The following is a 17,616-nucleotide window of genomic DNA, read 5'->3' as shown; positions in this document are numbered from 1 at the left end:
AAAGTGGTTGCGAAGCGAATGCTGAATTAGTTTGATTCGAAATTCGAACTGAAATAATTGCAACTTCAGATGAAGAAAGTTGACACTCGCCCGATCTAGCGGATGACTTATTAACTACGGACTTCCATGTTAGTGTCTGGAAAGAGATCGTTTTCCGGCCTAGGCCGGAAAGAAGCCCTTTTCTGACGTCAGACGAGAGTCATCTGCAAACAAGGTCTTTCAGATCTACGTAGGGACTGGAAAACAGGTGCTTTCTGTGCAGTGTGGTGAAATAGTATATTTCGCACCTAGAGCAGAAAATGAGATTTTTCCAGCTCGAAATCGGTTTTCAAGTCCGAGGCCGTAGGCCGAGGACTAGAAAAGATTGAGAGCTGGAAAAACATTTTTGCCCATGGTGCGAACGATATTTTTCGCCACACCACAGGTATTGCTGACAAAATAAATAAAGAATACAAAATAAAGAATACTCGTTAAGCTATCGTACCTATCTCTTGATTTTAGTGATAGAAGATTTGCAGTCAGGATTTCAGATTCTTTTAAAATTTCACTTGGAAAACCACAGTCATCTTCAAGCATTTTTGAAAATTCGGAATGCACTAATCAACAATAAATAATTGAATAAAACTGGTTGCGAAGCGAATTAGTTTGATTCGAAACTGGAACTGAAATCATGGCGACTTCAGTTGATGATGAAAGTGGACACTCGCCCGATCTAGCGGATGACTTATTAACTACTTCCATGAGCGGCTGGAAAGAGACAACTTTCTGGCCTAGACCGGAAAAGAAACCCTTTTCTGACGTCGTCTGCAAACAAGGTCTTTCAGATCTACGTAGGGACTGGAAAACAGCTGCTTTCTGTGCAGTGTGGCGAAAAATTCTTATCGATGACCCACTTCATTTACTGATATACAATAAATAAGTTTGAAAATGAAAATTGATGAATTATAAGATAGAAAATCTATCCAGTAAGTACAAGCATGTTTATCGAAGGATTAACTCTAGAGATCTATTTTCTTAGAAAAGCTTGTACTGAAAACAGCATGAGCTGTTGCTCCCTGGCTGACGAATCCATTTTTTAAAGAATAATATCATTTCAATATTTATTCATACACTCTAATCATTCATGTGCAATTAATTATTGTGAAACTTTCGGGACGACAGAACAGACTCAAGCCCAGAACTTTCTCCAAATTAAATCATACAACATTCAATTTGAAATGTGTAGAATGTGTTTGTGTTTCTCGTGTTTTGATCAACACATCAAAACACGGAAGGTATTTGTTCATGATATTTTTATGTAGACAAGAAGGCTGTATAAATGATCCTTTCACTGTATTCACAATCATCATTCTACAAACGTTATGGACGCCACTTCTGCTGTATAAAAATGAAAAATATTATTCTGGAGCCCAAAAGAACGAATCAAGCAACAGTGTATTCTGTGAGACAAGGCTTCCAGTGTTGTTTAATCTAATCTAACTTTAGAATAAGTTATTTCCGCTTCGCATTTCTACACCTGTTTTGATGTTCACGAAGCGATATGTTTCAATTAGTCTATTTCGGAGCAGTATTCCTAATGCGCTGTCATCTGCGTTTAGAACACGGCAGTATGCGCGATTACCTCATGAGGGAAATGACAAGTTCAATGTTCAAAATTAGAAGCTATCTGCCGAAATTATAATCATGTCGTTCCAGCATTCATCATTCAAAAGCAAAAGCCTCTCTCAAAGAGGCTGTGAAATGTTTTTTTTAATATAACGCCTACAAATGTCATACATTTCAATTTAAATTAGAATTCACAACTTCTATATCATTTCATGTCCTCTATTATTTGACAGATCACTCAGCTCTCTCTATTCCCACTAGCATTCTATCAATTATATTTTATTAGTTTGAATGAGATGAATTGCTTGGGGGAACTCGCGGAGAGTTCTTATGTCATATCATTATTGTTCCATTATATTTTTGTCATTGGTTGAATTATTAGCACCAACTGACTATCACTATTGTGGCGATCCTGTCCCACGTCGAAGCGTCATGTGTAGCGGACCTAGCACCAGGGAGGGCATGGACCACACAAAAAATAGATAATTTTATGAAAGTGCTCACTTTTACGGGTACATGAATATATGTCCCTCTGTGTAATATCAGACCTGAGAATTTATTTAATTGGTTGAGAAATCTGTAGTTTATCCCAGATGTAGGATTGGAGTGTTCCAATAATATTGAGCTTAAATAAAGCGATCTTAAAATTATTAATATAATTTCCGAAAAGAGGTTCGAGTACAGAATCTAATCCTATCAGTGTTGGATTACATTGACTTAAATCCTGCAAAATGCCGCATACACTGTTTAATTTAGTCTGGAAATTATAAGCTAAGCTGCCGACAGTGACCAATGTAAAAGCAAATGTAAGCAGAATTATATTCATTAATCCCGCAGTGATCCACTGATACATTAGCAACCATCCACAACCTTCCACTCAATTAATTTCCCGACTTGTTACACTGACCATATGAGGTCTATCACAATACCAATGGTAACGTGTCAAACACGATATCAAGGTTTTCATAAAAGAAACGAACTGTAAGATATGCTCAGTTATTCCAATATATTGACAATTTTCAAGATAAGAAGATAGTAAATAATAATCTTTCAAGTTAATGGTGATGATCAGTATAACGTGTTCTGGTTTAACAATACCAGACACGTAATGGTAAAATTTAATAATGATTCAAGAACTGAAAGAAGATGTATGTTAAAATGATAATTACAGGGTTGTGAGTTCTGCTTTGGAGTAGCTTGATCGATAGACAGATTATTATAAATTATTAATCTAATTTAATGATGATTATTATAATGTAGATTAACGTTGGATTTCCCCTGATTACAATCTGGTCATGACCATTAATTTTCACTAGAATTTATATCACTCATGAATCGTAGATGGGGCCCCAATATATTTACAAGAAGAACACTCACGCGACTCTGTTTTCCTTTTTCCTTGGTTCGCAAATAATTATTCTTCTGCCATGTGCTGGATTTTCTGGCCTCCAAGTAGAACGTGCTGCTGGTATATTACTCTGCGATTCATGTAGATTTAATCGGGTATTTTACGTTAATCATCATCTCCACAAACAAAAAGGAACTTTACAATTAACATTTTAATTCACAAATAAACAGTTAAAAATAATTTACATACAATTTTTCAACAAAAATGTAAGTTTACTCAAAACGTGTCACTAGGGCAAGGTCAGTGCTAGAACAGCCAAAATCTTCCTCCTATTCAATTCACAATTCTATGAATCTCTTTGTTTCTAATTTGCATAGGACGATTGCTATTGGTTGTAGCTGAGTGACGTAATGCACACATATTTTTATGAAAAATGGTTCCTTTGTTTACATTCAATTCCCTGACTTACAAGACGAATAAATACATTAAAACATAAATATAATTCAATCATTCCAAAATACAGTTCAATTCCAACAGTGTAGGTGAATTAATAATAATAATACATAAAATTACAATAACAGAGATCTCGACATTCTGTGTTGCATCTCAACAATTCAAATTTTGGTATCCCTTTCTCTATCCTCTGATTGGTTGTTCGTGCAAAGAGGAATAAATCTAGCAAGATCGCTTCTATTCAATATTTATTTGTTGATAATCCAAACAATAAATATAATTAAATTAAATAGTACCGTTTGTCAATGTAGACTTACAAAGAGTATTTGTAACTTTTTGCTATTATTGTACATCAGAATACTATATATTTTTATAATTTGTTTTTTCAAAAATAAACTCATTTATTGTGCTAATAATTTTGATTCCTTTTTCCCTACACAATAACGAAAAATAATAATTCATAAATAAACATGCCATCACATTATATTATACAATAAGCAGGTCTGAACGATCTCGACTCTATATTGGTTTTCTAAGCGTTTGAACGTTTTAGGTTAGGTTTACCACAACATTCCCTTAACCTATAGATGTGATTTTAATATAATAGTTTCACAAATTAATAGAATAAATAATATAATAAGCAATATGAACTCAATTGGTTTACTGGAAGAGACTGATTAAATTTGATATTGTTATCAGTTAGCGGTAACGTTGATAACCATTATGTTTCGAGATTGTTTGCTGCCTCTGCCTTGATTTTCATAATATGATTTGAAGAATTAGTTTTTTTTTCAAGTAGCCACTGGAACGAGTCGTCACACTATTTATAATCCATAAAAATATTAATTTTTTCGGCTAGATGAGAGGGGATGATAATTTATCAGTGAGTGAGAAATATTTTTTGTAACGTTAATACAATCATTCTTATGTGATGGTGATGATATTGAAATAAATTAATTATTTATGGGTTTGTGTTTTCATAGAGATAAATTTATACGGGTTCATTCGAAAAGTGTAGAATTAGGACTTCAACAATGATACTTTAGTGATCTTGTAGCTGAATTTTGTGTGTAATTTTTTATCGTGAGGAATTCATTTTTCTGTTAAAGAATAATTTTCTCACATTAAGATTTTGCTAACTTGCGTCCGGGAAGACTCCAATTTTATGCAGGGTTGAGGTATTGTGTTCACGGAACTGTATTTCTGTTAGCGATGGAAAATAAACGAGTATTTGGAAATATTTCAAACTTGCATTATTTTCCTTTCCCACGGAATTATGCTCGTCTCCACGTGGACCGTTGTCTCGTTGGTGGAAGGGGAACATAATTTGCGTGGAATAGTTCAGTTCCAATCAAGCCGCGGCCGAATTCACATTTAGAATCCAGAGGTAGCCTCGGGCCTCGAGGGCTCAAAATTAACGTGTGTGTTGAATTTGTTTGCTGTTAAGTTTGTTAATATGTATTATTTTTCGCCGTGAGTTAAGTTGAAGTAGTTCGTTAATTATTTGAAGTGAATATGTTAATGTTTGTTCAAATTAGTAAGTTATCCGGGAGTAATCAGTGTAGTGAAAATTTCTAAATAGTAATGAATTTATAAATTGATCGATTCTTAGTGCCATTATATTTTCTAGCTCATGCTCAAAACCCTTGGATAACCGAGTCCCTAGTATCATAAATTTGTAATTGAGAAATGAGTAAAGTCCACGCTACCTTCGTGAACAGTTAGAATCCAAATAAGCAGTTAGCAAAATCTTACATGCAGTCATCTTGAATTTTTAGAATGTGCAATGAACCGATATAGATTATTTTTGTTATTGTCCAAATTTAAATTAGTTTAATTCATTCAATAAAATTTTACAAGTTCAATAGAATGCTAAAGTTTTTTGTTTAATAAAGTCCCATGACTCGCCCTTTAGAATTTGGAGATCTCTTAATTCTACCCCCATTTGGGGGCGGTTACACTTATATCATTCGGTGTCTTAAATACATCTCAAGAATATAATTTTCAATTAAGTTGTGTTTTATTCTCAATCGTCAGAGACTAATTGTGCCACAGAGACTGTGTATTCTGCTCCAGTTAGCACACACGATCAAATTACAGACTAAAACTAACTGCGCGTTTCGCTCGTAATTACAGCATGGATGAATGCTTCTTTTAATCTCAACTGAAATGACACACATGGAGATGATGTTCTCTAATTATACGTGGATTTGGTTTCTTCTGCGTTCCCTTTTGGCAATCAACCGCAGAACATTGTTTAGTTAATTAAACTTCATCATTGAAATCGCATAATTGGTTACTCTCACAAGCGAGAGCATCACGAATAAACCCTGATTTGAATTTCTGGCTAGCTCATTTACATTGTAGATTGATTGAAAATTGTTATGTATCGCCTAATTGGGAAATTCTAATCCTATCTACCAATCACAGTCGAGTGTCTGTAATGTGAATTATTTGTAGAGGGCTCTTCATAATACGTTGATTTGGAGGGTTACCAATGTATGTACGCAATGGAAATACGAAATTTCATGAATGATCAAATGTACCAATTCGTTGCGTATTACATGTCTGACTCCTTCAGAATGCCTTCCTTACACTCATTCAGTAAATTATATTTATCCAAATAGTTTTTCAATAATTATAGACTGTTATCCATATCATGGGATAACGTAATATCCATCATTGTTAGATATTGGTTATACATGATAACGTATAACGATTATACAACATGATGATTTGATTTGAGAATAGTTATCAATTGAAGTATTGATTCCATCAAGCTGGACATGATTTAATTACTGAATTATGTGCTATTGTATCTGGAGTTTTAATGCAGTAATAATGCTCATGATAACGCAGTAATGGAAGCTATCAAAATTATTGATGACATCCATTCCCAGCACCGAATCACATTACACAGATTCAATCCTCCATCCTGACTCTCTTCATCCATTAGCTGTGAAATAACTATGCCTCATCTATAATCTATCAATGTCTTCATTGCATAGAGAGGAGATGATTCCACACGATTATCTCATTGGATGATGGAATCTTTGATAAATTGATAAAAATGAATCTATGATTCTTTATCGAATGTTCTCATGCACCACTTCTGGCATCTCCATATCACTTACCCAACACTATTTCTCTATCTTCTTCTTTCTCTCATTACCTATTTCTAACTGCTCCTTTCTCTCCCTAACACTGTTTCATCATCTCTCTCTAACACTGATTCATCTTCGCTTCCTTCCCCTGAGTCTACAAATTCGCCTCCCCTTCGATTTCCTACTATGACGATGGACATTCTTGTTGAATTATTATTATAAGGCATTCCTCTTCAGTACACCACTATGAGAGACCTATCTACATCAATTGATTTATTTTTAATTTACTGTGAATGAATTAATTTGATAATATTTGGCTTCCTCTGTGTATGAAAGGACAGGATTGGATTCATTGAAATGTTTAGACGAGGAAACTAACACAAAGGAGTTGACATACTGAAGCTCATATGCTGCTGCAATAAAATTAATAAATGCGGAACAAGAATATACTGCACTTCTATAAGATATGGAAATCAAAGAAATTCGAATCCACTCTTCATTTGAAAATATATAAATAAGTACTGTGACAAATTGTTCTACTGTGGTGATCGGTGCTGTACTCTTTACTCTGGAGACTTCTTGAGAATCAACCAAATAAGAACCAAATATCATTAAGAACAAACTATAATCAACAATTGAATGAAAAAGACTAAGAAATTGTCAAAAAACCACTGATTTATTGATAATTAGAAAGACCGGTTTCGGTTATTACACCATTGTCAATCTCTGATAAACTAAAACTAAATACAAGAGCAGCAGAATTTATACTAGTAGGCGAGTACTGCTATTGGTCGAGGGCATGAACGCCTGCCATTGGCCTAGCTAGACAGTCTCCTCCCCCTCAACGGTGTGACAAAATGGCGGCTTAAGCAACAGAATCTCCATGATAATAAAATTTACTTTTAGTACAAAATAAGAACCAAGAAAACAAATGTGAAAGATAATAAAACAAATATGTAAATGGAAAAACTATTGACTAATGTATGCTTACATGTTTATGATAAAACTAAATTCGTAGTGTTGTACTGGTTGAAATGAATCTGGTCATTTAAACTATACTGGGGATTTTCCTTAATTACTCTTGTTATTTCTAAAGCCTCTAGAATATTCAAAGATCTGCCTTTGTTATTAACATGCAGAAACTCAACATTCTCCTTAACTGTGAACTTGTGATTATTTGTTATCAAATGTTCTGCAAAGTTAGATTCCCCATTTTGTTTATTCCAATCTCTGATGTGTTCTTTAATTCTACTTTTGAAACTTCTACCAGTCTGACCCACGTAACAAGCATTACAATCATCACATTTAAGTTTGTACAGCCCGCTTTTATCCCAAATATCAATTTTGTCTTTACTCCAGCTAAATAGACTATTTAAAATCGGTTTGGTCTTGAAAGCAACATGAAATCCATTCCTCCTCAATTCCCTACCTATCTTATCAGATACAAGGCCTAAATATGGGATTGTTATCCAAGTCTTCTCCTCACAGTTTGAGCCTACAAAGCTAGAATTGATTGAAATTTGTCTATTAATTTTATTCAATAATCTGTCCACCATACTTCCTTCATACCCATTTGTGACAGCTATCTGTTTAATTTTAGTGATCTCAATATCAAAATCATGATTGCTCATAGGTATTGTTAGTGCTCTATAGACCATGCTATTGAAAGCAGCAAGTTCATGAGAAATAGGATGACAAGAATGAAGAGGAATGATAACATCAGAATGGGTTGGTTTTCTGAAAATAGAAAACTTGTGAGCTAGGCCAATGGCAGGCGTTCATGCCCTCGACCAATAGCAGTACTCGCCTACTAGTATAAATTCTGCTGCTCTTGTATTTAGTTTTAGTTTATCAGAGATTGACAATGGTGTAATAACCGAAACCGGTCTTTCTAATTATCAATAAATCAGTGGTTTTTTGACAATGTCTTAGTCTTTTTCATTCAATATGAATAATTACCACAATATCAACTTCTCAACTACACAAAAAATAATCAACAATCATTTTATAAAAGATTACGATCTTTCACAATTGAAGCAACAGCAAGCTCAAAAAAGGCCACATGCTAGACATACCATTCTTTTAAAGGAATGTTTTTGATATATTGTGTTTGTGGATGTGGCTTATCATCTTACAAACTCCTTGTATTATAAGCTTTTGAACGTTCATGGAACATGCACCTGGGATCAGGGTGATTACTATCAGCAAGACCTCTAAAATAATATTGCTATTGTAACTTGAGTACAAGATCCATGTACAATGGAAGAGCAATTGAAAACTGGCAGTTTCCAAACATGATTGGTAATAACATAGATATAATCATGATACTGATACTGTATATGGATTCCAGAAGGTGAAGTATGATATCTAGATTCTTTTTCGATATGATTACTTATAATTTTTCTGTTTGACTGTTACAGGCAACACAACAAGGACGCCGACATTCGACCTGTTCGACTCGGAGAGCGGCCAAGACCTGACGCTGTCTCCGCAGACGTTCACCAGCTCCACTGAGGCCTTCATCAATGACAATTCCAACAGCCTTGGCGTGCCTGGTGCTGACACCGACACTGGTCAGTATTACATTTCGCATTCGAGTGTGCCCTTTACAATAAAATCAATAAATAAGGTGTAAAATCGCTTCCCGGTTTTTAAGAACCCACCTAGAACTGTAGGTCCATTCATCTCTCATTATCATCCGCTTCATCACCCACGAACAAACCGGGCATCACTCTCAGCGGAAAAAGTATGGAATATCAATACTATATACTGGAATGTTTTAGGATTGGCAGATCTAGACATTTATTCATAATAATTAAGCTCTGATGCTGATATGAAACTATGCTTGGAACCGAACCGCTTGAAACTATGATTTTATGCAGTATATAGGAATCTCGATCGATCAAAATAGTAGTATCAAGATCTATTTCAAACCCTAGTCCATAATATAGTACTGTCTGTCGATCACAACAGGCTGGGAAATGTTTCAAGAAGTATGTATTTATGACTTGATCCACCTCGTTATTGAAAACGTTTTTCACCAGTCAGTGTAAAACAGAAATCAGGACATGAATTCTACTGATATTCAATTCGTATCCTGTAATGGTGAAACATGTTCGTCAGATTGCATCCCTGCACATTTTTCATTTTTAAAAGTATACTACCAGCTTATCACTCAACTCGACTTTAGTGAATAAAGTTCTATTAGCATACCACTTATCCACTCACTGTAGCATCTCCAGAAGAATAATTTCAATTTTATAAATTGGAACAATATTTTGGATACAAGCTTCTCAATTATTTTCGAATCGATTCTCAACAAGGGCTCTGTTTCTTGTTCAAATGAATATTTTTCTGCATCACTCGAAACTTTATTCAACTACATTATAACCCCACTACCACTATTTCAACAACATACTGTACCGCCATTCATTACTCAATATACTTAGGCTACTGTAATATTACTCATTAAGATGAGACATAAATTTTCGACTCGAGCCTTTGATGTCTTGAGCTGCTAAAACCCCGATTCGGGGAGAGGAACCTCTTTCAAGAAAGCATCAGCGGCTATAATGTGAAGGATGATTTTCTATTTTACGTTGTTCATCTTGTTGCACACATAGTACTTTGCTGGCAGGCAGGCGTCGTCGTCTCTTAAAAGCTCTGAAATATTCAGCGCGCCACATGAACAGGGCGCGGTGCGAGCGTGAGCTGTAAACTGAAATGCTTCATTCAGCAAGGTCGTCTGTCTCATTAGTGTACTGTTACCAGCGCCCAGCGGGCTTCCATTATTAACGGCAGCGGAGCTTCCGCTACTTTCCGCGTTTCAAGGCTTAAGACGCTACTCCTACTTCTGCTACTGTTGCTACTTTTACTGCTACTGTTGCTGCTGCAAATGCTACTGTTGTTGCTGCTGCGAATGCTACTGTTGTTGCTGCTGCAAATGCTACTGTTGTTGATACTTCTGATGCTTTTCTGTAGCTGCTGCTGGTGCTGTTGCTATTTTGCTATTGTTGCAACTATTGTGATGATGCTACGGCTACCTGTATTTCAATAACCTTTCTGCGTAGTCTTCCAGATGATGCTGCGATGCACCACTACATTGATATTATTGTACTTGGCTGCGTTATACTATCAATTTCAATGGAATAGACCGCCGTCGGTGAAGTACTTGCTGTTTTCCCTGAGGCTACAAAATAAATAAGTGTTCTTGAAGTAGCTTGTTGAGTTTTAACACATAAGGTATGAAAGATAATGAACATTTTTGGAAAGTTGTAGGAAGAGATTCCAACTGTACATTTCTATTTCATAAACATATCACTATAAGTACATTATTTTGACGAGATATTATGGAGTAGTGTACAACAATTTTTCTGTAGGCTAGAATCTTGAGCATTCGAATACGTCAACTGACATTATTCCTGGCCGTAAAGTGTATAGTGTTAGTGGGAAACGTGAGAGCTCCATATTGCAGATAAAGAAACTCAATTTTTAAAGAAGATATTACAGCTAACACTCATTTCTCAAAGTGGCAGACAGAAAGAAATGGAGAAATTGGAGGCAGAGGAAAACTGCAAGGGAAAATTGAACTTGGATAGGTTTTTTTTTAATTGCACCTTCAAGTAATGGAAACCTACAGGAGGAGCGAGGAATATCTAAACAAATAAGTTTAAATCGGGGCTATGAAGAACACTCTCTTTGATTAGAATAGTAGAATTGAGAAAATGCTACCTTAATTATTTAAGAACTAGTTTTGCCCGGCGAACTTCGTACCGCCATTAAGTCAATGTATCTCATGTCACACTCAACTTTATTTTGTGAATCATGAAATTCATCTGACAATCAATATTTTTATTTACATCTCAATACGCACTACCTATGTGCTTAGTCATGCAGCATTTATTAATCCGAAAACATATTGTTCTCAATAAATAGGTAGTAATATTTATCAGTAAAGTGTTAAATTAAAAAAATAGATTCAAAGATGTATTTAATGCGTTCATAGTTGTTGATTGTCAATAGATGGTCCAGGAAATATGCGATACACGATGAATCACACAGAATTCCATATTCTTTCCATCTTCCATTTATGATGAATATAAGCTGGATTAAAAAAAAAATTTTAATCATCCTGTCATTCTTCAGTAATTAATGAATGCAATATCGGGGCACCGAGTTTCGCTCGTTATTTATTTATTGATAAATAGAACACAATTCTTCAAAATGATTGGGGAAGGACAAGCAGGCACAGCCCAAAACTGTTTCTTCCCCAAATTTTGATTTATACACTATAAATGGTCCAAAAAGTAGGTTATGTTTCATACACTTGAATTCAGGTCCAATTTTCAGTCAAAATAATAAAAAACAGAAAAGCACTCACTAATCACTTAAAACTGTAAAATAATGATTAACTTTGAATATTATGATATACTCTAATCTAGAATGATAAACCATGTCATGTCAACAAATCAGATTATTTTGATGAAATTTCTGGTAAATATTATTTCTCGCGAGATACGGTAAGCTGATTGAATGATTACACAGCTGATCTCCCACACAGGCACACGCATCTTCTGTTATCGACAGACGACGTAATTATCATCTGTACTTCCAACGATGAATTATCCTTTTAATGTCCTTCAGCGAATTTTTCCAGGGTTGAGACATAGTGCGTTTGAATTTTTATTTATCATAAACTCACTATGTTCCAAATTTCGTGAAAATCGTTAGAGCCGTTTTCGAGATCCGTTGAACATAAATAACCAGATATCCTATCATATTAAGCGAGCAATTTCTGAATATAATATTATATCTGGTTATTTTTATGTCTGGCTATTTTTATATCTGGTTATTTATGTTTAACAATTTCTATATATAATAGTATAGCTGGATATTTTTATATCTGGTTATTTATGTTTAACGGATCTCGAAAACGACTCTAACGATTTTCACGAAATTTGGAACATAGTGAGTTTATGATATGAAGATTCGATTGCCCTTGGTCTCATCCTTGAGAAAACTCGCTGAACGTCATCAAAAGGATAATTCATCCTTGGCTGAAACAGCTGTGGATGGTAAAAAAGTGAGTATGTGAGAAATCAAAATATCGTATCCCCGAAATTCATAAGATGACGTATAGCCAGCTGTGAAATATAAACACGATCATTTTAGAGAATTATTGTGTTCTGTTTATCAATAAATGAAAAATCTGGTGTGGTACACTCACACAACTTTCCTTGGTCATTGAAATGTAAGCCCCCATTCTTGAACGAGAATAATTAAGGGGAACAACATAATGACGATTGGCGGCAACCTATTTGAAACTACGATCAGACTTCTGTATATGTACATTTATATAATTGTTTTCAGAGTACTTTTTCCTTTGTGTAAATTGTGAAATTCGATGATTTTTTCAAAAGTTGTCAAAACAGCTGTTCTACAGATGAAATATCTCGACTATGTGTTCTTTTTATGAACTGCTCTACCTACCTACCTCATGCACGAGAAGGAGGTTATAAAGACCATTTCTCAAGGATGGGGTGGACCCCCCCTTATCAGTTCTTCAGAAAGGAGACTCATGCCATCTGACAGAGCTGATAAATAACTATTCAGGGTATGAATTTGAAAAAAATCGGTCAAGTCATTTTTGAGAAAATCGTGAAAAACATGTTTTTTTAGTAATTATCCTCCACTTTTCTCAAGAATATTACGGAGCTCCTGCAATTTTCCCAGAAATGAGACTCATGTCAGTTGATAGACCTGTTAAATAGCTATCCATGGTATGAATTTGAAGAAAATCGTTAGAGCTGTTTTCGAGAAAACCGTGAAAAACATGGTTTTTTTAGTAATTATCCGTCATTTTGAATTGAATTTTATTGAATTTCTCTCTGACGAATCCTCATGATATAAGGACCTCAAGTTTAAAATTTCAAGTCAATCGGTTGATAAGGAATGGAGTTATCGTGTTCACAGACATACACACATACATACATACACACACACATACAAAAAACCAAAAATCATGTTTTTGAACTCAGGGGACCTTGAAACGTATGGAAAACTTGAAATTAGGGTAATTTTTTTGGTAAGCAATACTTTCCTTACCTATGGTAATAGGGCAAGGAAAGTAAAAATAACGAGCGAAGCTCGGTGCCCTGATATTACTATTGAACGAGCAACTTCTGTTCATATGTTTAGATGTTTATATGTTGCAACACCTCATTTATTTTAGGTATTGGCCCCATTCACCTAAGGACTTAAGACATCGGTATTTTGTTTGAAAGTGAAGTCTAGCAATAAACAACACAATTTGAGAAGTACAAAACAAAAGATTTTTTTTTATTAATCTTCTTTAGAAAATGAGAAATACAATAAATCTGGTTTCAACACTCACCTGATGGCCTCTAGGCATAGCCTCTACAAATACTTACAGATTCTATTATTAAGTTACAAGACTCATCAAAGATATGTGTAATTAATATTCCTTCACAGCTTCTACTTTCCATATCTGTGACATGTTTTCAATAAAACACCACCCTTTTACACCCTTTTCTACATAATTACTCCAAACCAAAAGATCACAATTCATGCTTTCAATTCCAGAACAAAGAAGAAGGCTCCTAGCCTGTCTAAAAGAGAAGGACTTCCTCATAAAAAATGTTACCAACCAAACAGATATTATTTCACATTTTTATGAAATATGATTAGTAGTAATGTGATCAATATTATTATCTATACATTTTCTCAATATGAATAACCATTTATACATTTTTTGAATAAACAATAATTCATTATTAATCGCCTTTTAATTTGTTCCTTTTTATGTTATCACTCTAAAATTCTAACTTGTGGGTGTGAGATAGGATCGATAACAATATCCTTTGGAGGGTGAACAATTGGAACAGGTATCATCTTTCAAGTATTTAGGAAGCATAATGGAAGAGGATATGAAATGCAACAAAGAAATCAAAGTAAGAATTGCTATGGCGAAAACAGCATTCAATAAGAAAAAGAGAATTCTTTGTAGCCAACTGGACAAGACAATAAGGAAAAGGCTAATAAAGTGCTATGTTTGGAGTGTGGCACTGTATGGTGCAGAAACTTGGACGCTGAGAAAGGAGAATAAGAGGAGGCTTGAGGCATTGGAAATGTGGATATGGAGAAGGATGGAGGGGATCAGTTGGAGGGATAAAGTTACAAACGAGGTGGTGTTGAGGAGGGTTGGGGAAAGAAGGAGTCTGCAGGATGTGATAAAGGGAAGAAAGAGGAGATGGCTGGGACATTGGATGAGATGGCAATGCTTGTTGGTGGATGCCATGGAGGGGACCATTCAGGGAAGAAGAGGAAGAGGGAGAAGAAGATACAAAATGTTGGACGACATCAAGGAGGGGATGAGCTACTGGCAGAGAATAGAAGAGAGTGGAGGGCTGCTGTCATATAGAAGGACCTGCTTACGAGCAGAAAACTACAGACAGACTATCGATAATGTGATTCAAACATCAATTTATTATCGTCGACTATCATAATTGTACTGTTGGCGGTTGAATTCAAATATTATATTTGTAACATTACAATGTTTGTATTTCACCGGATCTCGAAAACGGCTCCAACGATTCTCACGAAATTCAGAACATAGTAGGTTTATAATATAAAGATTCGATTGCACTAGGGAACTTGCTGAAGGACATTAAAAGGATAATTATCATTCATCCTTGGAAAAACAGCTGATAATAATTATTTCGTCGTCTGTTGATGATGGAAGTGAGCGAGCGAGTTCATGTGTGGGACTGTGTCAAAATTATGACTCAGTTGTTGAACTTATGTAATCATCCAATCAGGTACTTAGTGCCGGTTGCAAAAAAGTTGGGTTATTTTGAATCCTGCTTGATTCCAGTAGATCCATCTTTTTGAAATGGTCTTCTCTGATTTGGTTCACATGAAGCTAATCAGGATTAAAATTTAACCGGTTTTTTTTCAACTGAGCCTTTTTGAGGGAAATGTTTGCATTCTTTTGGGAATTAATCTCAATTCACTGTGATTGGATAGAACATTTCTGTATAAATGTTATTATAATTTCTTCTTTCGTGATAAATCTTCTATGCTTTTGTACACCAGAGTGAAGCTCGGTCCCCGATATTAAAAATATAAAAATAACCAGATATAAAAATATAAACAAACATACAGAAATTGCTCGCCTAATATAATAGGATTACGAACAAGTCTCTTTCATGAGATGAAACATTTTTTTCCCAACATTTTCCAGTTTCCCAATGATAGGGGAGTGACAATTATTTGTATAGGTCTTCTAAGGTATCATTATCTACAGCTGGTACCAATCAAATAAACCTCAACTCCAAACTACCGTATTAATACCAGTACACAATTTATCACAGGGTGACGTGTTTATTACAGCTTGTAAGTTTAGATGCGAAATCATATTATCACAATATGATATTGAATCATGATCATCTTCCCGTTCTCCGGTAGCCGCTTGGCCGATAATTTCGAAAACAGAGGTTTGAAATGGATTAATAAATAATTGTTATCAGCCTCTCTATTGAAATTTCTGGTCAGAAACCATTCCCAATATTCACACAACATATCCCCGAAGTCTCATGTCGTTCTGTCAAGTAGTTTATAGGTCTATAAGGGAACAATGAAAGAGAGTTGTTCATATTGACTGAAGAATGACAGACTAATTTACTTTTTTTTTTAATTTGGGTTAGCTTATATTCATCCTAAAATTTGAGATTGAAAGAATATGGAATTCTGTGTGATTCATCGTACATCGCATATTTCCTGGACCATCTATTAACAATCAACAACTATAAAAACATTAAATTTAGCTTTGAAACACTGATTCACCCTAACTATTTTTTTTTAATTCAACACTACTGATAGATATTACTACCAATTGATTAAGGAGAATGTGTTACCGGAATAATAAATGCTGCATGACTAAGCACATATTTTATGAAGTCCGGGTGTAAATGAAAATATTGATTGTCAGATAAATTCATGATTTACCAAATAAAGTCAAATGTGACATGAGATTCACTGACTTCATGGCGGTACGCCATACGGCGGTAAGCTAGTAATTAATAATTATTAGCCCCCATATAGAAATTTCTGGTTAGAAACCATCCCCAATATTCACACAACATATCCCCAAAGTTTCATGCCGCTCTGTCAAGTAGTATTCAAATCTAAAGGGAACAAACAAACTAACTAACTTACAAACAAACACACAAACAGACATTCATTTTTATATAGATTGATTGATATGAAGTGGTTTCTTACTATACGTTTACATTATCTTCCAATATTTATTGATATATGCTTGTTATTAACTGAAGATATTCCACTAATGAATGATCTCTTACAATTATTGAGGAAAAAGGGAACTCGATATGTGGGAAGTATCGATTGAGGAGAAAGACGCTGGAGAAATGCCCACGAAAGGGGAAAACAATTCATCGCTGAGTTGTGACGTACAGCTTTTCTCGGCTCAACCTGTCACGTGTTTTTCCTATGTCTTCCATCTAGAAATGCTCTTAGAATACAATAACCTTTCTTCGATACCACACATGTGATCAGTTGAATAACACATCATGTTCTAATGTAATAGATACTGTAGTGATGGGATCTTCCTGGATTTTCTCTGTATGTGATGTGGAGGAGTAATAGAATAACTGTAGTTGTAGTTTGGAAAACGTTTTGTGGTGGTAGGCATTACACTAGTGTCTTATGTCATAATCTCGACTCAAATATCAATTATTGTAATTATCAGTATTTGTTATCTCTTGATAGATTCATTAGGTTGAGGGTGAGACTAATTCATATATATAATAATTTATTTATCTATTCACTCATTCGAGTCTGGATCTTGCAACAATTTTTCCAATGCATGTGAATGATCAATTCATTATAATTATATTTCATTACATTATAGAATCCCCCTTAGCTACTTCACTATAATAATTTTTCTTTAAATCATCTGCATCAATATATTGTACATAAGTCTCATATATGTTATTCATATATTGTATATTTATAAAAAGTCTCATTATTCATTTTCTTGATTCACAATGCTGTCAGATATATTGC

The 17,616-nt window shown here is 34.7% G+C and overlaps 1 protein-coding gene across 1 annotated transcript in view; it reads left to right on the top strand.

The window, feature by feature from the left end:
- LOC111056912 (zinc finger protein 287) overlaps positions 1-17,616 on the top strand; it is a 387,293-nt gene that overhangs the window by 314,361 nt on the left and 55,316 nt on the right. The window contains exon 4 of the mRNA XM_039426996.1: positions 8,931-9,083. Within this exon, the coding sequence (XP_039282930.1) occupies positions 8,931-9,083 (153 nt within the window). The remainder of the gene's footprint in view (positions 1-8,930; positions 9,084-17,616) is intronic.

Source organism: Nilaparvata lugens, chromosome 4 (genome assembly GCF_014356525.2).
Source record: "Nilaparvata lugens isolate BPH chromosome 4, ASM1435652v1, whole genome shotgun sequence".
Lineage (NCBI taxonomy): Eukaryota > Metazoa > Arthropoda > Insecta > Hemiptera > Delphacidae > Nilaparvata > Nilaparvata lugens.
This window is presented reverse-complemented; position numbering and strand designations above follow the sequence as displayed.